Source organism: Anthonomus grandis, chromosome 16, assembly GCF_022605725.1.
Source record: "Anthonomus grandis grandis chromosome 16, icAntGran1.3, whole genome shotgun sequence".
Classification (NCBI taxonomy): domain Eukaryota; kingdom Metazoa; phylum Arthropoda; class Insecta; order Coleoptera; family Curculionidae; genus Anthonomus; species Anthonomus grandis.
In genome coordinates, this window is record NC_065561.1 from 18173204 (window position 1) to 18200846 (window position 27643).

At 30.9% G+C, this 27643-nt stretch overlaps 1 protein-coding gene across 1 annotated transcript in view; it reads left to right on the forward strand.

Moving 5' to 3' along the window:
* Window positions 1-2819: 2819 nt before the first annotated feature.
* The window catches only part of LOC126745567 (uncharacterized), a 151590-nt gene continuing 126766 nt past the window's right edge, over window positions 2820-27643 (forward strand). Inside the window, exon 1 of the mRNA XM_050453461.1 lies at window positions 2820-3103. Within this exon, the coding sequence (XP_050309418.1) occupies window positions 3049-3103 (55 nt within the window). The 5' untranslated portion in view covers window positions 2820-3048. The remainder of the gene's footprint in view (window positions 3104-27643) is intronic.

Below are 27643 nucleotides of genomic sequence, written 5' to 3' on the forward strand. Positions count from 1 at the left end.
CAAAACATCCTAAAGATCTTCTATGGAGAAAAATGTGCATCAATTTTATATCATCTACCTCCACCTCTACAGCCAAAAACGTAAACACGAAAGTGTTCATTAATTATTTTTTTCAAAACCTTGTTATCAAACAATGAGGAAAACGGGTTTTTATTTATTTTCCAGTTAGAGTTTGCCATTTCCGCCCTTATATTGTAAAAGCAGAAAATTATTACTGAAATTATAACAGAATTTAAAAAAGGTGCTTCGTTACGCTTAAAATTATCCACTAAATTAAAAATAAGTAGCTAAACCTATAAGCGATTTATAGATTTGATTATTAGACCGAAATAGTAAAGGTATATTAATAAACCGGAACACAGTTTATTTATATATATTTTGGTTCCATGTGTGGTCTTTTGAAATTGGTCAAATAGGTACAAACGTTAAAGTGGGATCAATATATTATAAAATTAAAAACTAATATGATTTATAAATTTATTTGTCGCTTTTATATATTGAGACGTATGTATTTAAAATAAAAAATTATTATTGACAGTATACTAATCTTTAGTTGAATCAATACTGAGATATGCAGTAGTTATCTGGGATGGTTTATATACAAATTTATTAAAACAACTAAATGTGGTAAAAAATTATAATTTAAGAGTTATAATATCTAAAGCAAAGAAGATATTTAACTCATTTTCTCTATTCTAAAGTTATTTTCAGTTAATCGTTATATTATATCATTATATAGTCGAGTTTTGCCAAAAATGATTTTTTATGCCAATTTCCAGAAATATTATAAAAAGGCTTTTTTGCTATGAATTTACCGAATTTTCACGTTTTTTTACCAACTGGACAATTTTTTAATTTAGTAAAAGAATAACAAAGTTCTCCTTCATAAGTTTAATCAAAAAATGATTTTTCTGCCAATTTTTGTCAATTTTAAGAAATTTTAATAAGGCGCTATTTTGTTTTGAATTCCACCAGAATTTGACTTTCCTTAGACGGTCTTTGACCATTTGGTGATTTTTTTATGTAGAAAAAAATATATAATTTTTTTCCATAAGCTTGCCAAAAATTGCTTTTCATACCAATTTTAGTTAAATTTTAGAAAAAAAAATTTAGAAAAAAAATTAGTTTACCAACATTCTTAGTTTTTTGACCATTTAAAGTATATTTAAATTTATTAAAAAAAACTGTAATTCTCTTCCCTGAGCTTTCTCAAAAACTGCTATTTTTGCCAATTGTTGTCATTTTTCAGAAATTTTAAGAAATGTTCGTTTTGCTTTAAATTTGACCAAAATTTTACTTTTTTAAGACGGTTTTTAACCATTTGATGATTTTTTTAATTTAAAAAGAAAATCCAAAAATTTCCCTTCATGAATTTTACCAAAAACTGCGTTTTCTGCCAATTCTTGTCTATTTTTAAAAATTCTATGAAAACTCCTTTGTTGCGTTGAATTCCATCAATTCATTTGGTAATTTTTTAAGATAAAAAAATACCAAAATTGATTTTTCTATAAATTTTTGTTAATTTTTAAAAATTAAAAAAAAAAACACTTTTTGTGATTTGAATTCACCAATATTTTTTGTTTTTTGATTATTAAAAAATTTTTGGTTGTAGAACAAAAAATAAACATAATTCCCTTGCATGACTTTTAGCAAAACCTGCTTTTTTCGCCAATTTTTAAAGATCTTAAAAAGAAGCAATTTTTGCTTTGAATTCCACCAAAATTTAACTTGTTTAGGATAGTTTTTAATGATTTGATGATTTTTTTTAATAAAAAAAAAACCGAAATTCCTTTTCATAAGTTTCAACAAAAAGTGATTTTTCTGTAATTTTTTGCTAACTTTCAAAAAGTCTAATAGGGCTCTTTTTTGCCTTAAATTTCACAAAAATTCGCTTTTACTGTCAATTTTTAGAAATCCTATAAAAATGCTTTTGTTACTTTAAATCCAACCAAAATTTAACTTTTTTTAAACGGCTTTTGACCATTTGGTAATTTTTTAATTTAGTAAAAAAATTACCCAAATTCCTTTTTATGGGTTCCACCCCAAAATTGATTTTTCTGACATCTCAATACTTTAGAGTACGTCTGAATTGCCTTATGCGTGTCGTGTATTTATTGGTCAAAAACAAGTTATTAGATGTATGGCGGGAGTACCCCATAAAACTTCCTGTAGATCGCTTTTTAATCACTTTGAGATTTTAACTGTTCCGTGTATGTAAATATTTCAAGTGTGTTTATTTGTTTTTAAAAAAACCCTAATTTATTTCTGACAAATGGTTTTTTTCATAATTATCCAACTAGAGTAAGAAATTATTTATCTTTGTTGCGTACAAAATTAACCCTTTCAAAAAAAATTGTCCAAGAGTATTTAATAAATTGCCAATTGGCATAAAAAATTGCAATAGTTTGTCAACATTTAAAAAAAAATTGAAAGCTTTTTTAGTTTTGAAGTGTTACTATGTTATTAAGACCAAACTTTCGGAGTAATCCTATATATTTATTTCTGTTATTGTTATATATGCTTAATAATTTTTTTGAGTATGTAAACTAAGCTTATTAATAGTGTAGATTTAAGTATATAATGTTTGAAATTTTAGCTTCTTTGAACATGGACGAATTCCATACACTATATTGTGTCAATTTTGGATAATAAACATTTGAATTTAAATTACATTTAAAATTATTTAGCTATTATCAGTGGGAGTTATATAAAAAAAAACTGCATATTTCGTGACGTTTCGTCTGCGCGAATCTATGCGGATCCACGCGAAAAAGGCTTCTCGCAGAAATTTTGCACTTCAGTCCGTTGGTTTCGTAAGTTGGGAAAGCGGCCACGGGACGACGATGGGACTCCAGGTTGCGTCCCGATGCCCTCCATGAGCGACGACGCCGCGCCTCGGCACCCCTGAGTGCTAACGCGTGATTTAAACTTTCCCCCGCAAAACGAGCCAAACTTTCTAGTGATAACGGTTGAGTGAGGAAATTTGGTTGTTCGCGTGTTTGAGTTTTCGAAAAAAAAAAACGCAAAAATTAAGAACTTGTCGTGAAAATGACCGGTATAGTTTTTATTGTTAGCCTGGTTACCTTTGCCATAGTTTTTAGAGGTATGTATACTGTTTAACGAGTTCGTACGTGTCGATAACGTGTAGAGATTTTTTTATTTAAGTTCGTTATTTTATGTAATGTGTATAATTATTTGCATGTGTATTAAATAAAAGTATTTTATTTTAAGCTTCAGTTGTCACTATAAAATCTTGATAATAAGTTTGATGCAACGTCAAAAATTATGAAGAATATTGCGAAAAAAGCACAAATTTTCAATGTTTTGCATGTCGAATGATTTTTTTTTTGATTAATAAAACGCATATTTATTTCAAAAACTAATTAACTTATCGCAAAAACGAAACATGACAACTATTCGCTTTAAAAAATTGTATTATTATTCCAATTTTTATAATAATATGCCTTGTTTTCATCAAATGAAGGAAAAAATTGTTTTTGGTGTTTTACTCGAAAATTTCGAGGTTATATGTGAAAATGGGTAACTGTTTTTTGCTATTTTACTACTATAAGAACATTTCTCTATTGTATAGGCCTTTTTAAATGTCTTATATAACACAAAACTGTGGGCGCTACTTTAAAAAAAAGTATTTTTTCTAATTTTTTTTTAATTTTAGAGGCTTACGGGACCCGAAAGTAATTAGAGGTGCTGGGTGGGGTAAATGACTAAAAATAGAATAAAACAGCATCGGTACTACATAGTTTATTACAAAAAGCAGCTACAGGGTGTTTTTGACCGAAATAAAGGTAAAAAACCCCAAAAAAAAAAACAAAATCTTCTGCAACTTTTTTCAAAACATGTAATGCAAAAACTTCATTCACCACAAATGAAACTTGTTTTATTCGATACATTTATATAAAAAAAAATACTAAAAATTATTTTTATATGGGAAAAACCGTTAGCTGTCCAAGTTATATTTGTTTAAATTTTATTGAAATATAGTTGCAAGGGCGTTTAGTTCAATCCTAACGGATTTTTGCCACAATTGGATTATGGGATGCATTGAGCAATATCATATCATATTTTTTAAATTTTCGTTTATTTTTCATATATAGAGACCTGGGGTCCTATCGACTTTAAGTGTCTCCGATTTATTTCTTTAAAATATGCTAAAATAGGATTCTAAACTAAGCTAATTGATTAGGATTTGATGTTACCATTGATAATTAAATTGTCAAAGTTTTAACATATGAACTCGCAGTTGCCAAATTGTGTATGTTTTCACTAATAAATATAATTATTACGCTAAAGCTCAATCAAAAAATCCACCAGTTTTTGGCTATTGGAACTCATCACTAAACACTTCCTCATTGTAAAAGTACAACCGTCAAAGGCCACTGTTTTTGTTTTGAAAAGCACCCAGCAACTACATATTTCAAGATAATTTTTTACTATTTTCAGTTTTTTAATGCCTTTTTTTTCTGATGTGGTAACAGTCAGCTCCACTCTATTTACATATCCATGGAATATATTCTTGAGAGTTCCAGAAGAGAAATTGCAACCGCGCCTTTTAATGAAGTATGAAGAATTATTTAAGCATGTAATCTAAGACGTACGTAATTACATCTTTATAATAAGAAGAAAAGAGACAGATAGAAACAGAACAAACGTTTTACAAAATTTTGTCGATTTTATTGGACCTTCTTGTTTGTCTAAATTTTTCTAGGGTATTTGTGGAAGTACGACTTAATATTTTAAGAAAAACCGAGAAAATACATCGTCATTTAGTGAATTAGTGTCCAAAAAAGTGATTTTAAGTCACCCAATAGTGGCGTTTACTTTAAATGCCGTAGGTTTGGTTGTTTTTTGTATTTAAAAGAAATTGGGTTTTATTTATAAAAAAAAAATGGAAATTCGTATTTTCGCTAGCACACCTATAAACTTTATGATCAACAGTGAAGTGCCTAAACAACAAATATCCCGTTTATTGGTAAAAAAGCCGAAAATTGTTTTATTAAATATTTAATAGTTAAGAAAAGTTATTTAAGGAGCTTCGTTTTTAATCGTCATTTTTACGCAAAATTTTCCAAAAATTTTTAGCTTAGTAAAAAAGGTACCCTATATGTAGAATTCCTTAAAATAAAAATTGGATGAACCCTATTTTGTGCTATTAATAATATATTGTACTAAATAACGTCGTTTTAAAAAAATTGCAATGCAAAAAATCTCCAATATGTTAATTTCTCACAGGGATATTGGGCATTGTTGCCATACTTGACAAAAGTCCATTAAACTTAGGTTAAAGTCGGCAGTTAATAATAACGCCGCAGATATATGCTGCTTTTCACTTGGAATTTCTGGTAAGTAAAATTAACACGCACTAGCTGTTTATTTAATTTTTTTAATAACTTAGGATAACTTATTTAAAATGTAAAATTTGAGAGCATAAGGGCTGGTATGTATTCAATTTCTTACTGGTAAGTCGTGTGGGGTGGGTGGGGGGGTAAGGGTAAGTTTAATGAAACACGGTTTTTTTTGCAGAAAATAATTGCCTGAGAAAAAAATACTTTTTAAAAAAATTATAAGTGATAAAAAAATCTATAGTTTTTGGTTCTATCCTTTTCTCGCATAATTTTAAAGTTTTCGAGTAAAACGTGAGAAAATACTACACAAAATATATAAATAAATAAATAAAATGATTCCAATACCAAAAATTGTAATAAATTACTCAAGAAAACAACCATTCAAAAAGAAGAACCTAAATTATATACCCTGCTGATTCATTAGATGTACAATCATCCTGTTACGAAAAGTATTACAAGAAATTGATAATCGATCCGGATCCAAATTTAAAGAATTTATTTGATAAGCAAAATTGTAAGAAAATGATCGTTTAAATAATTGTGTTTTATGTCTCGGAATGAGAATAGTATTTCGTTTTAAATTTGAATGGTGTACATCATTTCTATAAGCCATCCAAGTTCGTTAAGTTTATGGGAAATACGGTTTCTTCTGCGAATGCCAAATATTAGTCGAATGCAAGAGTTTTGGAGCTTTTGCAGTCTACCCCCATCCTCATATTCAAGACACTAGCCATACACTATATAACAATAATTACATTGTGAAAGAACCAATGAATCACATAAAAGCTTCTTAATATCCTAACTTAAATAGTGTCTATGCAAATAAATTAATTTTAAAGCAAGATATGCCTTCTTAAGAATATTAGACACGTGATGTTTAAAATAAATATTATTATCTACTATAAGGCCTAAAGTCTTACATTTGTCAACAACTAGAATTCTTTCGTCCCCCAATTTAATGTTTATACCATTTAAAATATTATTTACATTAGTTCGATTACCTATGAATATTATAGATGACTTCGAAGGATTTAATTTTAATAAATGCTTTGAAGAAACATCACAAATAGCTTGTAAATCCTGACTCAGCCATTTTAAAATCTCCTGGTAAAAATGAATAATATAACTGCGTGCCGTCTGCGTAAAAATGATGGGCACAATGCTTTAATTGAAGATAAAATCTAGACGTGTAAATAATAAAAAACAAGGGTCCTAAAATACTACCCTGAGGCACACCACTTTCAACTTCCAAAGGATCGGATATTTCGTTATCTTTTTTAATACGTTGAATCAGATTATTTAAATAAGAGGCAATTAAATTAATGGCAGCATCAGAAAAACCAATATAATGAAACGAAGACTTTAAAATTGATTAAAGAAATCAAAAGCTTTAGTATAATCCAGCAACACCAGATGATTGGGATGATCAGGGATGATTACCATCATCCCTAGCTCGAATTACGTCAAGGTTTATTTATTAAACTGTAGAATATATACATATCATACATGATTCTGTTTACAAAAGAGGAAACATTTTGGCATTTAAAAAAACTGACACCGGATTTATGTATCCAGTTTTAAACTCGATTACTATACCTCAAATGTTTGGTAAAATTTTTCTGAAAAATCACTGTTTTTCGTCCATAATATCTAATTTAATAAAGCTGTTTTTATACTAAATATTTGTATAAAAAATTATATCAAATGTAAATAAATAAAGTTATTAAGCTAAAATATGTTGAATATATATTTTCTGCAAATACATTGTTTTTCACCAATACAACCCTTCAATCTTCGTTCAAAAATATTGAAATTATTACTCTAATTTAACACGCACTAATTGTTTATTTAATTTTTTAAATTTAACTTAGGATAACTTATTTAATATGTAAAATTTAAGAGCGTAAGGTCTGGTATGGGTTTAACCCAGCCCTAAATTTCTGTCCAGAAGGGAACATTTTCATTAATCCTGTTATTAGGGATCAGTACCTAGATGGAAGTTATTAGATGGAAGTCACCCCATACCCACTTAAAACCACCACAGGTATTTCTCAGACCTATCACTACTTCCCCAAGCATTACATCAGAGGTAGCAAAGTTCTATTTTCTTGCTTTTTCATATTGTAGCATTTTCCCTGTTCATTAGGTGTGAATTAAAACAATCAAAAATAATCAACTAATTTATTTACACACTAACACGACTACTAGAAATATTTATTTACAACTATTTCAATTTCGCGCCAATATTTCAAATTTACTTTATTTCACTGAACTGACAACTGAATCCCAGCGGCTCCTTATATACTCGGCCGACTATTCCGGAAGATTCGCTGAACCTTCGAGACGTCGTGCGATGTGCCACTTGTGTCATTCCGTAATGACCTTATCAGCTGGTTTTCCGGTGTTTACAATCTCTTTATCCATCATTATCTTTCTAAATCCTTTCTATAATAGCCTAACTTGTCTGACACTCTCTAGCTTCCATCAAGTTATTTTTTAATAAATATTAGATAAGTTCCGAACACTCCATGTTCCAAAATAGCCTGCCTTACGTAGTAATCAACACCACCCGATGTAGTTTTTCCATCTTTCCTGCCACTTTCTCATTAGTTTCTTGCTTCATCTTTGTGTGCCGATTTCCTATTCGATCTATTTAGTTTCTGTTGGTCAAAAATGCCACCCTTGTCTAGGGAAGGTTGTTACCATAGATCCACAAGGCAAAACACCACCGACTTTCCTAGGAAAGGCTTCTTTGAAAAAACTCTCAAAGGCTTGAACACTAACGAAGCTCTAAGCCCTGACTGAATAATGGCAATAGTACTACAAAAGTGTGCAATTATGATGACTATACCATTATGATGTCACATGTGACGATGACCATCAATTCCCATCCGATTGCTTTAGTTACGTCAACCTCCAAGGTAGTGGACTTTTCAACCAGGAAATGTTGAAAACTACCAACATCATTAGCGCACGTCAGTATGCTTGTCGAAAACGCCGGTTTAGTGTCGTTCTGTTGACCTATATCACGCATGTTTGGATCGATGTTGTCGAAAAATTTGGTGAATCACGTGCAATAGCTCTGGATATTTTAAAGTACTCTATTGCAGATAGGATTTGGCACGAAAACAGTATGGAAGCACGAGAGGGCCGTTCACTTGGAAGTTATAACCCTGACACCACCCAACTTCAAATAATAAATTACCTGGTAAAGCAACTGTGTATTAGTGATGTCAAATATCAAACCCTTGACGAAAATCAAGATGTAGCCTCCTTCAAGATCACTTCTTAAGGTACTACTTCATGGTAATCTATGGACTGTAGGTACTATTGTAGAAGAATTTCGTCCTCATCGTAATCCCATATCTTTGGCAACTAAGAAATTCAAACATTCATATTCTCTAGATTTCTTCATAAATTAGTCTTTACAATTGAGTTTCCTACTAACAACTAGATTTTTTTTCTTAATGGACTTACACGTCTAGCAAAATCAGTTCTTTTATTAACATTGAAATTTTTAAAGCCTAACATGAAAATGAATATTCGTAGTTCCAATAAGGCTTTTTACCATTGAGATGCTCTGTCCTAAACACACAAACAACATCGCCACCGATCTAGAGTTGCTATAGACAAAGTGATTATTTGCAATAAATCATGGTTTAAAAAAAGAGCAATCCATATATTGACAGAGCACCACAAGCTTGCCACAAACTCAGTTCCCACGTTAATCTAAATTACAACCTCACCTTAATCAAATAGATCAATATTGACATTTTTGGAGCTTAAGGTACAAGTGAACGTTCACAATTTCAGTAAGACATTTAATACAATTGAGAAGCAACGTCCTAAATAGACAAAGAACATTATCTCTGATCCAGATTTGCTAGACAAAGTGATTATTTGTAACAAATCACGGTTTAAAAAAGAGCAATCCATACATTGACAGAGCACCAGCTTGCCAAAGCAAAGCGAATCTAGGACGACGATTCAAGGAGGGAATTTATGCAAGAACTTCAAATCAACCCATAAATTTAACGGATTCATTATGCTTAAAGTTAAAATTGAAACTTTACCAGACAATCGAATCTTTATTTCTCGAGAAATGTGCGATTCTTTGAACTAGGCAACGTGCGCATAAAATAGTCGTAATCCCCATAGCGACTATATAATAAATTTGAAATTGCGAGTTCTTAGAAAATAAATAGGTTAAGAGAAATATGTTCCGTATTACAAGTCGGTGGTAAGAATTTATGTTAGAAAAGGGTATTATAATGCCCTTAGACATTGCATTATTAAAGGTGAAAATATAAATTGACAGTATCGATTGTACCAATGGCTTTTATGTGGTAATATTTACCTTTTATGTTGATGATCCTAGTTATATAAAAAGTTTTTTTTTCAAAAGTATAAGCTTTATTTGGCAAAAGTCCAAACTAACTGAGTGTGTTGTCTATTACCATTTTGCTGCATATAGTATCCCAGTATCAAATTGGTAAGAATCCAAAATATCAACTTTCAAGCAGGATAATTTAGAAACTATTCCAGGCACACATATGAAGTTTTCATTGAAAGTTAAGGATTTCTTTATAGAATATTTTTATATATGAACAATTTTTCTAGCTTAAAAACTCTCTAAGTTAGAGTGGAATTTATGACCAAGGCGATAAAAGTAGAAATCTTCGAGCATAGTATCAACTTTCAACCAGGATAATTTAAAAACTGTTTCAAGCATACCTATGAAGTTTCCGTTGGGAGTTTGAGTCTTCTTTATAGAATAATTTTGTATACGAACGACTCTTGTAGGTACTACTGTAGAAGAATTTTGTTCTCATCGTAATCCCATATCTTTGGCAACAAAGAAATTCAAACTTTCATATTCTCTAGATTTCTTCATAAATTAGTCTTTACAATTGAGTTTCCTACTAACATCTAGATTTTTTTTTTAATGGACTTACTATATACGTCTGGCAAAATCAGTTCTTTAGTGCGTAATCAATGGCTTTTCATGAATTAATATTGAAATTTTTAAAGTCTAACATAAAAATGTGTATTCGCAATTCCAGTAAGGCTTTTTACCATTGAGATGCTCTGTGCTAAATACACAAACAACATCGCCACCGATCTAGATTTGCTATAGACAAAGTGACAAAAAAGAGCAATCCATGCATTGACAGAGCACCACAAGCTTGCCACAAAACTCAGTTCCCACGTTAATCTAAATTACAACCTCACCTTAATCAAATAGATCAATATTGACATTTTTGGAGCTTAAGGTACAAGTGAACGTTCACAATTTCAGTAAGACATTTGATACAATTGAGAAGCAACGTCCTAAATAGACAAAGAACATTATCACTGATCCAGATTTGCTAGACAAAGTGATTATTTGTAATAAATCACGGTTTAAAAAAGAGCAATCCATACATTGACAGAGCACCAGCTTGCCAAAGCAAAGCGAATCTAGGACGACGATTCAAGGAGGGAATTTATGCAAGAACTTCAAATCAACCCATAAATTTAACGGATTCATTATGCTTAAAGTTAAAATTGAAACTTTACCAGACAATCGAATCTTTATTTCTCGAGAAATGTGCGATTCTTTGAACTAGGCAACGTGCGCATAAAATAGTCGTAATCCCCATAGCGACTATATAATAAATTTGAAATTGCGAGTTCTTAGAAAATAAATACGTTAAGAGAAATATGTTCCGCATTACAAGTCGGTGGTAAGAATTTATCTTAGAATAGGGTATTATAATGCCCTTAGAGAATTGCATTATTAAAGGTGAAAATATAAATTGACTGTATCCATTGTACCAATGGATTTTATGTAGTAATATTTACCTTTTATGTTGATGATCCTAGTTATATAATTTTTTTTTTAATCAAAAGTCCAAACTAACTGAGTGTGTTGTCTATTACCATTTTGCTGCATATAGTATCCCAGTATCATCAGCATAAAGCACAGATGTAATTGGTAAGAATCAAATTAAATTGTTCCAGTATAGACTTAGAAGACATTTTATTTTTCAGTGTAATAAGAACGTTATTGTAGAGATTCCTTTACGTTCTATCAGTCCTAGTTGACCGTATCAAAGGCCTTTTGAAGAGCTATTAATATTACAAAAACTAAAAGCCTTCTTGACTTTACTTACTCAAGTTGCAATTGATTTTTGTTGGATTTGACATGTTAAAAGGGTTATTGGTTGATAATTTCCAGGTTGTTACGCCCTTTATAGTAAAGTATAATTTATTTGTTAATGACAATAGTTCCCATTTAAATATCTTGAACTTTTGAATTTTTCTTGATAGAAATTTTCCTTTTTCAAAACATGCTAGCTTAAGTATGTTGAGCTCTACCTTATTTGCTAATGATACTAGTCAAAGGTGAGCAAAAAGACCACGTTCTTTATTAATTTATTCACGAAAATAGTTATGTTTAAATGAGGCTCTTAATTTATTACTTTTACACTATTCGTACCCAAAAAGATGACGTGCAGATACGGACCTTCTATGCATTCTAAACATATTTGTATGCAAAATATAATAAGGTAGATTCTGCCTGACCTAAGGCTGCTTAACATACACAGAATTGCAAAAGGGACGGGAATGAAATGGGATTATACAGTTTATTTGTATTTAGTTTTACCTGTGGCTTATTAGCTTTGCGGGAAACTTTGGCATGTTATTTTTATATTACATAGTCCAGGCGTACTATCTTGGAAAAGAGTGACTTTTTAGAAAAGCAAATTTGGTGCAGTGGTGATGTTATTTGTGTGTTTAGGTAGTTGCTTCTCAATGATCTTAGGTTACTTGTATACTAAACCCTAAAAATGTCACCTTAAAGTTGATACAGTTGCTCAATGAGAGGTTGTAATTTAGATCGATGGGGGAAGTGAATTTTGAGTTTTGGTTGCTGTTCATGTGCTGATCCAAAATATGAAATTCCAAGTTGAGAGTTAAGGTCTTCTTTATAAAATAATTTTGTATACGAACGACTTTTGCAGCTCAAAAACTCTCTGAGTTAGACTGGAATTTATGACCTATGGTCCAAGGACATAATATCAACTTTCCATTAAGATAATTTAAAAACTATTCCAAGCTATGTCTTTGTTTATTCAAAAGATTTTGAAAAGGCTTTTAATGGTAAGATGCTACAAATTCTAAAAATTTGCTCAATAAGAGGTTATAATTTAGATCGATGCAGGAACTGAATTTTGAGCTTTGGTTGCTATTTATGTGCTGACCCAAAATATCAACTTTCAAGCAGGATAATTTAGAAAATATTCCAGGCACACCTATGAAGTTTTCATTGAAAGTTGAAGATTTCTTTATAGAATATTTTTATATATGAACAATTTTTCTAGCTTAAAAACTCTCTAAGTTAGAGTGGAATTTATGACCTATGGTCCAAGGCGATAAGAGTAAAAATCTTCGAGCATAGTAACAACTTTCAACCAGGATAATGTAGAAACTATTCCAGGCACACCTATGAAGTTTTCATTAAAAGTTGAAGATTTCTGTAAAAAATAATCTCATATATGAACGATATTTGTAAGTTAAAAACTCTCTGAGTTAGAGTGGAATTTATAACCTATGGTCCAAGACGATAAGAGTAGAAATCTTCGAGCATTGTATCAACTTTCAACCAGGATAATTTAAAAACTGTTTCAAGCACACTTATAAAGTTTCCGTTGGGAGTTTAAGTCTTCTTTATAGAATAATTTCGTGTATGAACGACTTTTGTAGCTAAAAAACTCTCTGAGTTAGACTTGAATTAATCACCTATGGTCCAAGGACTTAAAATGAACTTTCCATTAGGATAATTTAAAAACTATTCCAGGCTATATCTTTGTTTATTCAAAAGATTATCAAAGGCTTTTAATGGTAAGATGCTACAAATTCTAAAAACATTAAAATAGATTGCTTTAGCAAGATAGTGCTCTGTCAATGTATGGATTGCTCTTTTTTAGAACTCCGATTTATTACAAATAATCGCTTTGTCTGCAGCAAATCTGGATCAGTGTCGATGTTGATAGTAATATGTTGATTCTTAATTGTAAGCAATATTTGACAAATTACTACACATTTTCTTTATAGATCCTTACAAAAATATTTAAAATATTTGTACTTTAAATACTAATAGTCAAGCTAGCTCTTGGAGACCATCTAGGTTATGGGTATGTCGACTAAATAAAAAGAAAATGTCAAAACAACTTGTGCCAAAAGTCAAGTTTTTCTCTCTGTCTTATCCTAATCTTCAGACTATTAATATATAGTGTCAAATCTACTAAATCTCTAGGTATAAAATGATAAAATTGTATTGTCGAAAAGGTTTTTGATCTGAGAGATGCTAGAATTCTAAAAACAATAAGAATAGATTGCCTTGACAAACTGGTGCTCTATCAATACACGGATTGTTCTTTTTATAAACCGCGATTTATTCCAAATAATGCTATTGTCAAGCATCAGTAGTAATGTTATTTTAAATATTGCTTGTCAATGGTATCAAAAGCGTTACTGAAATTGCAAATATATTTGAGTCTTAGGTCTTATGCAGGTAGTTATTAAGATCAACGTAGGAACTGAGTTGTTTAACTACAAAGCGTACTAGTGCTCTATCCATGTACGGATTGCTTTTTTCTCAAACCATAATTTATTACACATAATCCTTGTCTAATAAATTTGGTTTAGTGACGATGTTCTTTTAAATAATAATACAAATGTCTCGACTTGATTTTGATGAACATTGCTCAATTGTGAAGTGGTTTTATTTGTAGATAATATCTCTCGTATCTCTGTCTGATTCATTTCAAATAATAAGAGTACACCAAACTTCACTTTAATCTCTGTAATTGAAAGCGAGTTATTTGAAGCTGTCCAATAGCAGATGGACCAATTTTTCAAGTCTTTAATAATATTAGTTCCCGGTATACTTAATGCTAAAATAAAAAGGGAATTTATCAAAAATCAGCTCCTAATAATTTTTAAGAGACTCGTCTTTCGACAAAAACGGCAATATTTATATCGAAGCTAAACGAAACGAGCGTATCAGCTTTGTTCCATTCTTTGTCAACCATTTTGTTGATAAATTGTTTTATCGAAAACACGGGAAACGGAGTAGCTCGATAATTGGATGGCTTTTAGTTAAACGTAGATTTATGTATAAGGTAAAAGAGGGAGTTTTCTGTAAAATATTTTGGACCGAACTTTCTCATTTTATCTACGTTATCGATTAAACATAAAGTTAAATTTAATTTGTGAAAGATTTTCTCTAAAAACCAACAGAACAACACGAGACAAAGTTTATAAAGCTTTTCGTTTCGCATGTCCGTCATTGTGTAAATTTATTCGCAAAAAACTACTTGCGAAGTTTGAAACAAACATATGTGCTTGATAAATGGAACGTCGGCAGCTCTATCTTTTAGTGATTTAACATGCTTAGTTCACAAAGTGGTAGAAAAAGGAGGATAATTGGAAACAGAGCAGGGCTTGGCCCTTTTGAGTTTTTTTTGCGAGCATTGAGCTCGATGTTTAACCCTTGTTTTAGGTGTTTCTCTGATGGCTCTGTAGTTAATGAGCATAAGAAGCAGACGTAATATATTAATACTAATGGGATTTTTTTGTTGAGGCGAGTTAACTATTTCTCTTCATAATTTTTTACTTAAAGTAAAGAAATAGTTCGTAAACTCGAGGTTTAAAAATAACTTTGACGCCCAATTTTATTCCCGTTGGTTGTATAGCTTCGCCATTATTAGGTAAATTATAGAGAATTTAATTATCTTCATTTATTCGAAAATTCTGGCTGTAAAATTCATCTTTTTTTGCTGCCTCTTGCTGGGTCGAAATTTTTTTCTTATGATTGCTTCACCTTCCATAAATCAGGCTTTACAATTGATTTTCCTTAGGCTTATCTCCTATTGTCCCAATACTAACGAGAGTTTAACCCAAATTGAACGTCGAGGCAGGCAAGCTTAAGTAGTGAATCGGTGAAGTTTTTATTTTAATAACTCATTTAATTTTTCTTCTTTTTCTAATATCATAGGTCAATAGATCAGCAGATACAAATCAGATCAACATTGACTTTTGTAGGGCTTAGAATCCAAATGAACTTTCGCAACTTCAGTAAGGCTTTATCTAAGGACTTCAGTAAGGACATATCTACTAATCCAAATTTGTTAGACAATAAAAGCAAATCATACATTGACAAAAGTCAATTTCAAAACTCAGTTCCTATGTCAATCTAAATTACAAACATCTACCAAGCAAATAAATTAACGTTAAGTTAGTTTAACGTTAAGTTACGTTAGTTCCTAAATTATCCTGCTTGAAAGTTGATACTATACTCGAACATTTCCACTTTTATGGCCCCGGACCATGGATCATAAGTTCCATTTTAACTAAATGATTTTTTGAGCTACAAAAGTCGTTCATGTATAAAATTATTCTACGGAAAGGGCTTTAGCTCCCGGTGAAAGCTTTATAGGTATGCCTGGAATAGTTTCTAAATTATCCTGTTTGGACTTCAGGCTCAAAACTCAGTTCTTAGGTTGCTCTGAATTACAAATTGTAACCAAGCAAATAGATTAATTAACATTGACATTTTTAGGGCTCAGAATGCAAATCCCTGTACTTCAATAAGATTTTCGATACCATTGACAAGCAGGATTCTAAACAACAGCACCACTGATTCAAATTTGCTAGACAATATGATTATTTTATGGTTTATAAAAAAGAGTAATCTGTACATTGAAAGAAAGAAAAGCAAGGGTAACGACACATAATTACATTATGAGGGCCAAGTAAACTAGAGAAATATTAAAACTGTTGAGATGTTAAACTGATAGAATCACTCCTATGGAGAGGAATTAATGACCAATGTTGTCAGTAAGAGTGAGTAAAGGGTGAAGACAGTAGCAATCTGAAAGAAATACTATCAGGTTCTGAAGATTGCTGTCTCCTTAAACTTTTAACGTGATTTTTCTTGATTGAAAGGAGAAGGAATGAAATAAGTCTAAACCTCACGTGGTAATTCTAAGTCTGCAGATTTATAATAAAGATTTCTATCGATAAAGATAACTTTCTCTCCTTAGAAGATTTAATCATTTGTCTGTATACGTTTTAGATATCTATAAAAAGGGAGTAGAAATGCTAATCCAATAAAGAAAATGCCAGAAAATATTATTTATTACTCCTTGAAATATTCTAAAAATGGATTTTCTCTCTCTTGAAAAAAAAAGAAAATGTCGGCAATAACTTGAACCTAATAAAGAACCGACCTTTATCAAAAATGAAATCGCATTTCTAGAGCGACAATAACTAATGATAGGAAAGTAGATTTAGGAAATGTCAAAAAAGTCCCGATCCGAGGAGTTTTCTGACCAAACAGGAGTAAAAATTGTTATTTGACGGTAAATTAACCTTTGAGAAAAATTATTCGCAAATGATTGTTATGATTATCACTGAAATTAGAATTGAGGAATAATTATTAAGAAATATATATTTTATATATCCTTATGTCAGTTTAATAATTAGAAAGTATTGGAACAAAGTGATCTATCCTAAAGAATATAAAAATTCTCAAGTGATTTCTTAAGTGACCGCAGCTTCTATTAGGTATTAAATATATATACACTCTTATATAATTTATATACATATATAAGGGTGAAAATAAGTGGTACCTAGACGAATAAACTCACTCAAGGAGAAGAAGAAGAAACTTTCTTTTTTGCAACTTTCTTTCTACTCTTGCAATCAAATGATTAGTAGTAGGGCTTTCGCTGTAATCTTCATTTGACTGTGTTATTTATGGAATAGAGCTATACAAAAATGGACGTCTTAACTATCCCTCAAAATTTAGACCAATTGACCTCACACTTTCAAATGTCGTCGAGATGAATCAAGGATTATCTCACCTGCTTTTTGATACTAAATAAAATTTTAAGCAGCATCCAGCTTGGGTTTCCCATATTCAGAATTATTTGAGGTGTCTTTCTTGATTTAGCCAAGGCCTTTGACATTATTATTTATGGGATTTTGCTTTCGATTCGAAATTTGAGCTAAAGGTGCCTAAGGTACTCCTAAACTTGCCTCATAATGTACTGCAAGTATTTGTAGAAGCAATCAAAAGCACAGGACGTATTAGTACTTTCTTCTTCTTCATGTCTGAAGTCTGCTAAGTGGGTGTTTAATATTAATGCGATAATAATATACTATAACTACCAATATAGTACACAAACTAATATATAAATATAGAGCCATTCACCTCTTTTGCAATTTCCGATAGTCACACTCTCAAAAGTCATCAATTTAAGTAAATACGACACCATTTACAACTCCCATTATAGCAGTTCGCTGCAGTTTTTCCTGATTTATCCAAGGCGTTTGACTGTGTTATTCAGTGCTTCAGAAGATTGGATTCTGAAGAATCGATTGCTAATCAAGAACATCCTAAACGTTTCTAGTAAAGTATTGCGACAAGCGATCAACACCTTAAGGTTTTCTCTATATCTACAGTCTGTCATAAGGTTCTACCAATGATCTCTTGACTGTCATGAGCATTTCTCTAGTAATACCCATACTAATCATCAAGGTATAAAACCACTTTGTTAAAATTACGGTTTCTCAGTGCAACCGTTGTATTGGTGCAGTCGGTAGGATTGCAGAAGCGATCGACAGAAATTGCAAGAATTCTAATTGTGTTAAATTGAAAAATCGTGTCTTTTTGCAATGAAAGAGTTCAAAGAAGATTCAATCAAAAATAATGCCACTATAATCAAATTATTTATGGTATCAATCTTGATTTAACCAAGGTCTTTTATATTATCATGCATAGGATTTTGCTTCTTAAAACTTGGGCACTATGATATATTAAAGGAAGTAACCTTATGACAACCATATCCTGTGGGATACCTCAGGGTTCTATATATGGCAAACCTCCTTATTCGACGACGTTATTATACAGTGACCGCCTAAAGTTCCGCATAAATTCGATAAAAATTAGAGACATGGTTTCTTGATATATTACGTAAGTCGCTTAAGTTTACGCAAACAGTGCACTAAAGTACCCTCGTAAAAATAACCATCAAACCTCATTCAAAAGCGCGGCGTTACGACTACGGAGATTATTGCAATACTAGATATAATTAAACTTTAAAATTTACATACATATTTAGCACGTTAGACGCTCCGCCAAGTAACTAATCCCTGTCCCAGAGCTAGTTAAATTTATATTAAAGGTATAAAGGTCTGTGGGATTCTTGTGTGCTCAGATTATAATGTAAATACTATGACGCGAGATAAAATTCAACCCCTAAACAAAGGTATTACGTTGTTTCCAAGTAAGCGATATGTAAATTTAGCGCAGTCAAATATTTTGAAATTTATATATGGATTTATGTATGTATATGAGCCGGGAGAAGTTCGTGAAGCGGTCTATTATCTAAAATTATGTTTTGGATAGTTTACGTTATTGAGGAGCAACGATGCGCAAGTTTGACAAGGGTGAAGAAGTTTTCTCCAATTCGTATTTATTTAAATAAGTCTTCCTTTTCGGCCATAGAAACCTTAATGCATGTTTTAATGTACGACTATTATCATATATCAGGTCCAGTGACGTTAGTTTATATTTTGAAGCGCGATTCATAGATGGCGAAACTGTACGTAACTCGAAATAACCAGAATGTTCTTTATCACGCCGATTACGAAACGAAGTGAGATTTTCCACTTTTAGTTTGTTTTATTGAATGGTTTCGATCGCACATTTAAATTAGTCAGGAATTTCGCTAAGGCAAATGTAAGGAACGGGCTATACGTTATTGGTTTTGCGTTTTGCTTTTCAGGTCCATATTTTGAAGCGCGATTCCTAGATGGCGAAACTGTACGCAACTCAAAATAACCAGAATGTTCTTTATCACGCCGATTACGAAACGAAGTAAGATTTTCCACTTCTAGTTCGTCTTATTTAATGGTTTCGATCGCACATTTAAATTAGTCAGGAATTTCGCTAAGGTAAATGTAAGAAATGGGCTATACGTTATTGGTTTCGCTTTTCAGGTCCATATTTTGAAGCGCGATTCCTAGATGGCGAAACTGTACGCAACTCGAAATAACCAGAATGTTCTTTATCACGCTGATTACGAAACTATGTGAGATTTTCCACTTTTAGTTTGTTTTATTTAACGGTTTCGATCGCACATTTAAATTGGTGAGGAATTTCTGATTGGATAAGTATTGTAAATAGATTAGACAGAAGTTCAATAGAGAGAAGCATTTTTTTCTGTAGAGTGTCAAAATCTCTTTAATATGAATACTGGGACCTAATGAACTCTGATGTCGAAAGATCCTCAAAAAAGAAGAAATTCTTTCTCCAATTAGAGCTTCTCAGGAAGGAATGAAGTTGAACATTTCATATCTTTGAAACTCTGTTCAACCGACCCTGGACCTTGCAATTTAATCTATGAAGACTGAGTATAGGCTTTATATCTTTGATAAACTACTGGCCATTCCAAAATCTAATTGTAAGCCAGAAAATTTCTTCTCATTTAATGAGGATAAGGGCTTTGCAACTGCATATAGGTAGAGAGAATGAATAATAGAATTGATGCAGGTTTCTATGGTAGAGCATCAAGCTAGTACTATAGTGTAATAAAGAAAATAATCAAATATATAAGAATGTAAGAGTAGGAACATCTTCTAGGTTACTTAAGCGTGCATAATAGTCGATATTAGAAACGTCACTAAGCTGACTCATAAGATCCTACCGACTGCGCCTCTTACATTTACGTGTTGAATGAGCAAATGAGTTTTCAAGTGCTTCTCAAATGGTTTTCACTTTATTGAGACCCTAACGTTACTGAACCCTTCCTTATCAATAACTCCCGATCTATCCAGTATATCTAGGGCCTTATCTATGGAGCTGTTTAATATCAGACGGTCAGATCCTGATAGTATAATAAAAATGAAACGAACTTTATTTAAATGGTGTTATGGTAGCCAAACCGCAAACAGCCATAAATAGTTTGCCATTCCGATAAATAACTGAAAAAAACTCATTTAAAAAAGCTATATATTTTACGGCCTTGTTTACTGAGGGATCCGTTTTCCCCCATTGACTTTTCGGGGCCGAATAAATCTTAAAAAGCAGAAAAGAGTCGGGTCAGATCAGCATTTTGTGAAAAAGAATTTAGAGTCGCGCTGAAATTAATGAGCTGACTCTTGTGGCGTAGGTTACGAACTGAACGCGAGTGCCCTTTTTATAAATGCATTAAAACCTAACCGACAAAGAGTTATTTTTGTCACTATTTATTTAATGATTGGAAGAAATCATTGTTATAGTGTCTAAAATTTCATTATTAAAAGATTATTCCAGGCAGTTGAAATAACGTCACAGATTAACCTCAAGTACCTGAAATAAAATAATTATTCAAGTGTCTGATATTTTATTAATAGAAAAAAAAATATTCCAGGCAGTTGAGAGAATATTTTTGTCATTCTAGGCACTTGAAATAACTCGGTGACGTAAGCCTAACTACCTGGAATTTTAAAAGTTTTTTTTGTCAATTCAGGCAGTTGAGACACTCAAGTATCTGAAATTTCATTAATAAAAGAAAAAATATTCCAGGAAGTTGAGACAATATTTTTGTCATTTGACAAATGTGGAGTAACTCCGTGACGTAAACTTAACTGCCTGGAATTTCAAATGTTTTTTTTGTCAATTCAGGCAGTTGAGACACTCAAGTATCTAAAATAAAATAATCACTCATGGGTGAAATTTTATTAATAGAAAAAAAATATTCTAGACAGTTGAGACAATATTTTTATTATTCTAGGCACTTGAAATAACTCGGTGACGTAAGCCCAACTGCCTGGAATTTCAAATATTTTTTTTTCTCAATTTACGAGGGAGTTGAGACACAGTCACAGATTAATCTCAAGTACCTGAAATAAAAAAAATCACTCAAGTGTCTGAAATTTCATTAATAAAAGAGAAAATATTCCAGGAAGTTGAGAGAATATTTTTGTCATTCTAGGCACTTAGAATACCTCGGTAGCGTAAGCCTAACAGGCTGGAATTTCAAATTTTTTTGTTGTCAATTCAGACAGTTGAGACACTCAAGTATCTAAAATCAAATAATCACTCATGTGTGAAATTTGAAAAAAAATATTCTAGACAGTTGAGACAATATTTTTATTATTCTAGGCACTTGAAATAACTCGGTGACGTAAGCTTAACTGCCTGGAATTTCAAATTTTTTTTTTGTCAATTTCAGGGAGTTGAGACACAGTCATAGATTAATCTCAAGTACCTGAAATAAAAAAAATCACTCAAGTGTCTGAAATTTCATTAATAAAAAAAAATATTCCAGGCAGTTGAGACAAATTTTTATCATTCTAGGTACTTGAAATAACTCGGTAGCGTAAGCCTAACTGACTGGAATTTCAAATGTTTTTTTTGTCAATTCAGGCAGTTGAGACACTCAAGTATCTAAAATAAAATAATCACTCATGTGTGAAATTTGATTAATAGAAAAAAAATATTCTAGACAGTTGAGACAATATTTTTATCAATCTAGGCACTTGAAATAACTCGGTGACGTAAGCTTAACTGCCTGGAATTTCAAATATTTTCTTTGTCAATTTCAGGGAGTTGAGACACAGTCACAGATTAACTCAAGTACCTGAAATAAAAAAAATCGCTCAAGTCTTTGAAATTTCATTAATAAAAGAAAAAATATTCCAGGCAGTTGAGACAATATTTTTGTCATTCTAAGCACTTGAAATAACTCGATGACGTAAGCCTAACTGCCTGGAATTTCAAATATTTTTTTTGTCAATTTCAGGGAGTTGAGACACTTAAGTATCTAAAATAAATGAATCACTCATGTGTGAAATTTGATTAACAGAAAAAAAAAATTCTAGACAGTTGAGACTATATTTTTATTATTCCAGGCACTTGAAATAACTCGGTGACGTAAGCTTAACTGCCTGGAATTTTAAATATTTTTTTTTGTCAATATCAGGGAGTTGAGACACAGTCACAGATTAATCTCGAGTACCTGAAATAAAAAAAATCACTCAAGTGTCTGAAATTCCATTAATAAAAGAAAAAATATTCCAGGCAGTTGAGACAATATTTTTGTCATTCTAGGCACTTGAAATAACTCGGTAGCGTAAGCCTAACTGCCTGGAATTTCAAATGTTTTTTTTTGTCAATTAAGGCAGTTGAGACACTCAAGTATCTAAAATAAATTAATTACTCATGTGTGAAATTTGATTAACAGAAAAAAAAAATTCTAGACAGTTGAGACTATATTTTTATTATTCCAGGCACTTGAAATAACTCGGTGACGTAAGCCTAACTGCCTGGATTTTCAAATATTTTTTTTGTCAATTTCAGGGAGTTGAGACACAGTCACAGATTAATCTCAAGTACCTGAAATAAAAAAAATCACTCAAGTGTCTGAAATTTCATTAATAAAAGAAAAAATATTCCGGGAAGTTGAGACAAAATTTTTATCATTCTAGGCACTTGAAATAACTCGGTGACTTGTGAATTTAAAATGTTTTTAATTTGTCAATTTTAGGCAGTCGAGACACGGTCACTGATTAATCTCAAGTACCTGAAATAAAAAAAATCACTCAAGTCTTTGAAATTTCATTAATAAAAGAAAAAATATTCCAGGCAGTTGAGACAATATTTTTGTCATTCTAGGCACTTGAAATAACTCGGTAGCGTAAGCCGAATTGCCTGGAATTTCAAATGTTTTTTTTTTGTCAATTCAGGCAGTTGAGACACTCAAGTATCTAAAATAAAATAATCACTCATGGGTGAAATTTTATTAATAGAAAAAAAATATTCTAGACAGTTGAGACAATATTTTTATCATTCTAGGCACTTAAAATAACTGGGTGACGTAAGCCTAACTGCCTGGAATTTGAAATGTTTTTTTTTGTCAATTTCAGGCAGTTGAGACACAGTCACAGATTAACTCAAGTACCTGAAATAAAAAAAATCACTCAAGTCTTTGAAATTTCATTAATAAAAGAAAAAATATTCCAGGAAGTTAAGACAATATTTTTGTCATTTGACAAATGTAAAATAGTTCTATGACGTAAGCTTAACTGCCTGGAATTCCAATTTTTTTTTGTATCAATTCCAGAGAGTTGAGACACAGTCACAGATTAACCTGAAATTAAAAAAATCACTCAAGTTTTTGAAATTTTATTAATTAATACAGAAAAATTATTCTAAGCAACTGAGACCAAATTTTTGTTATTTTAGGCATCTAAATTAACAATGTGACGTATTATTGTAATATAATTTTGTTACTTCTGGGTAGTTGAGACAACGTCTCAGATTAACCTCAGTTCACTTGAGGGTCTGAAACATCATTAACAGAAAAAAAAATATATTAGGAACTTGAAACAACTTTTCTGTTATTTCAAGGCATATGAAATGATTCCGTTACGTAAGCTTAACTGCCTGGAATTTCAATTTTTTTTTGTGTATCAATTCCAGGCGGTTTAGACAATGTCACAGATTAACCTCAAGTACCTAAAATAAAATAATCACTCAAATGTCTGAAATTTTATTTAAAAGAAAAAATATTTCAGGCAGTTGAGACAATATTTTTATCATTCTAGGCACTTGAAATAACACCGTAACATAGGCTTAACTGCCTGGAATTCCAAATATTTTTTGTCAATTCCAGGCAGCTGAGACAGAATTTTTAGAATTTCAGACACTTGAAATAATTCCGTGACGTAAGCATAACTCTCTGAAATTACAATTTTTTTAAAATTATTTTCAGATAGTTGAAACAACGTCACAAATTAACCTCAAGTGCATGAAATAAAAAATCACTCAAGTATCTGAAATTTAATTAATAGCAAAATAGAAGCAGAATAAAGGAATCAGAAAAAATATCTGTAGTAAAAGATTGCTTAACTCTTTACCTAAAAGAGATGCGGAACATGATTTTTGAACCCAGCTTTCACAGCAATAGGACTTAACCTAATCGAATGCCTTAGAAAAATCACAAAATACCGGAAAAGTAGAAGTAGCATTAAAGGTTTCTTTATTCCTTTCAGAATCAACTTTTTAAACTAAAAGAAAATCCTGGATCTTGTCCTTTAAACAAAAAAATTAGGAAAGATATCTGTATCAAAAGATTGGTTAACTATTAACATAAGAACTTCCAGTGCAGTATGAAGCAGAAAATATTTATAATTGTACAGTGTATTCATCATAACCAACCCACATTTTCCTATTTATTTCAAAGTTCAGGTAGATCACTAGGTTAAGGGACAAATTGACATTATTTTTTTTATGAGTATCTTTTAAGGAAATGTGTGACTAAGCCATTAAAAAGGCAATACAGCTTAGTAAAAGTGATCATATCTCATATTAGTCATGTTTTGTACCTTCTTATGAATTTATTACAAACACAGAATCTCTTTGGATGTTCTTAAGATTACACTATAGAGCAGAATTTCGTATCACTATTTTCAAAAAAAAGTCTGTACTTATACGCAATATTAAGAAACACCTTGTACAAAATACAATCCTCCTGTATCATCAAAACTTTACACAAATACCATCATCATTTATTGCCTGCAACATTTGTATTAGCAACTTTATGAGCAAGTGAACTCAACTTAAGTTCAAATCTTCCTCGGAGATATTCCTGCATTTATTTGTGGGATTAACCCGTGTGAATAATATAATTCAGTTAAGTTTGCTACAGTTCCAACAACTGAAGCAGGAGCCTTTAAGTGAGAATTAATGTTAAAATATGCGAGTTTAAGACTCAAATATTTTCGTGCAAAAATAACCTATTTCTCCTTATTTCATCGTTATAATACGACGGGTTGTTTGTCCAGTCTTTTTGAAAAATATACCTTATTATTTGATAAAGGAGCAGGCCAATTAAGTCTCTTTATTAAATAACAACGCTATTTTTAGGTTCATCGTAATGTTGTTTATTTGTAAAGAAAAAAAAAATTGGTCGGCTAATTATTTGAGTTCCCTAATTAGGCAAAATAAGAAACCCCTTGCAATATTTTAATTAAAGGATCCGACTTTACGAGCTTTTCCAATAACATTCTACCTCTGTAGACATTTTTTTAGAATTTTTGTTTTTAGTATTTTAATTTAATTTTATTTTTTCACAGATTCCATCATAAATTAAATATATTTTTAATAGATTACAACATGGCTCCCTGGTTGACCATGAGATATTTCACCTTTAGCTTTATTTATAGATACATAATTAGACACTGAAAGAACCCAGATAGTGCGGACTAATGCAGTTAATTTAACTCAGAGATACAGTAATGCTTTAATGTTTGTTAATGATTTAAAGTTGTTTTTAGGGGCTAGATCTGGGGAAGATGCTTTTACATCTTCAGAGGGGTTTAAGGCATTTTTTCAATGGTGTAAACTCCCTTTGTCTAAAGATTTAAGTAATTTATAGCACTTATAGCCTCAGATTCATAAGTCATTTAATACACTCATAACAACCGAGCTCAGTTGAGTCTATATACATTTAATAAACTCAGGGGAGGATGGGGGCTATTCAACTTTCATGAACTTATTTATTTAAGCAAAATGTTATCATTAGTGTGGAGAAAGGGATTTAGGTCGATTGTGTCTACATAGACTTTCGATTGAGTTCACCTGACTCATTCGTAAGCTCGTTTGTCAACTAATTTGATTACACATCACTTAGTTGCGAAATATAATTGTATCTAGTATGACGCTTTCTAGGCACATAAATCAGACTATATTAAAGCTAATCAAGGTTATAGGTTTCTGTTAAAAAGGCTCCAATTGCCTGGAATAATTAAAAAAATACATTAACTGTTTATAATATTGATTAAATTTTATTGCGTAAAAGACCTAAAATGCGTAGACAAAGGCTCGATTACCTGGAATAATTAAAAAATTACAATAAAGATGTACCTAAAGAATTAAGTGACTAAAATACCACAAATAACGAATAAATTCAACTGCTTAAAAGAAATAAAAAAAATAAATTTATTGCATATAAGTAATACAATAATAATAGTTTTTACCTGAAAATTGAAAAAAACTTAAAGAATAAAAAAACCAATTAATTTTAATTGCGTAAAAGGCCTGAAATGCGTATAAAAAGGCTCGAATTATTTGGAATAATTAAAAAATTAGATTAAATATGTATTTAAAAAATTTAATGAATAACATATCACAATTGTGTAGGAGAAATAATGTATAATAAATCCAACTGCCTGGACGAAATTTTAAAAAAATACGTTAATTGCTTATAAAAAATAATATTTTGTACCTGAAATTGAAAAAACCTTCAAAGATAAAAATAACGAATACATTTAAATACGTAGAAGGGCTGAAATGCGTATAAAAAGTCTCTAATTATTTGGAATAATTAAAAAATTATATTAAATATGTACCTAAAAAATTTAATGAATAAAATATCACAATTGTCTAGGAGAAAAAATGAATAAATCCAACTGCCTGGACGAAATTAAAACAAATACATTAATTGCTTATAAAAATAATATTTTGTACCTAAAAATTAAATGAATATGTACTTAAAACTAAATTGATTTTAGCATTTCATTTTCTAGGAACATAAATCAGAGTATACCATAAATAATAAAGAGTTTGCATATTCCTCTAGTTCAACTCACTCTGGAATCAATCAAGTAGAGAGAGTTCAAATTTTAGTCTGGTTCTGGGAGAGAGATTTATAAGTAGGAGTAGAATAATTCTATTTACTACGAAAGCAATGATGAATGCAAAAAAATAAAATTCCCAGTTAAAATCATTGATAAGTACAGGATACACATGATTTATATCCATAAAAAAATGCTTTGGCAGTTACACTTTATTTTGTCGCCTTGTGTTTTGATAACGTATATTTCGCCCCATAAAACGTTTTCCGTTTCTTCTTTTTCTTTCTTTCTTTCTTTCTCCAGCAGCTGTGAAAGATCTAAAAAGAAAACGAAGGAAATTTCACGTGCAATTTAACTTAATCCGTAATTTTTGTTGGATTTATGCTTTGGCCAATTTGAAACCGAGTTTTAAAGTGTAAAATAGGAAACGAGATAAGAGCCGAAGTTTGCATATATTTCGTAAATTGGCACCGGGGATATCTTTAAATGTGTAAATCAACAGACTCTCCCCTTTCGATTTCTCTTCCAGTCAAAAGATGACATTATTAAAGTTCTTTGTCTTATTATTTTATTAAAATGTTATGAAAATAGAGTAATTTTTGTTT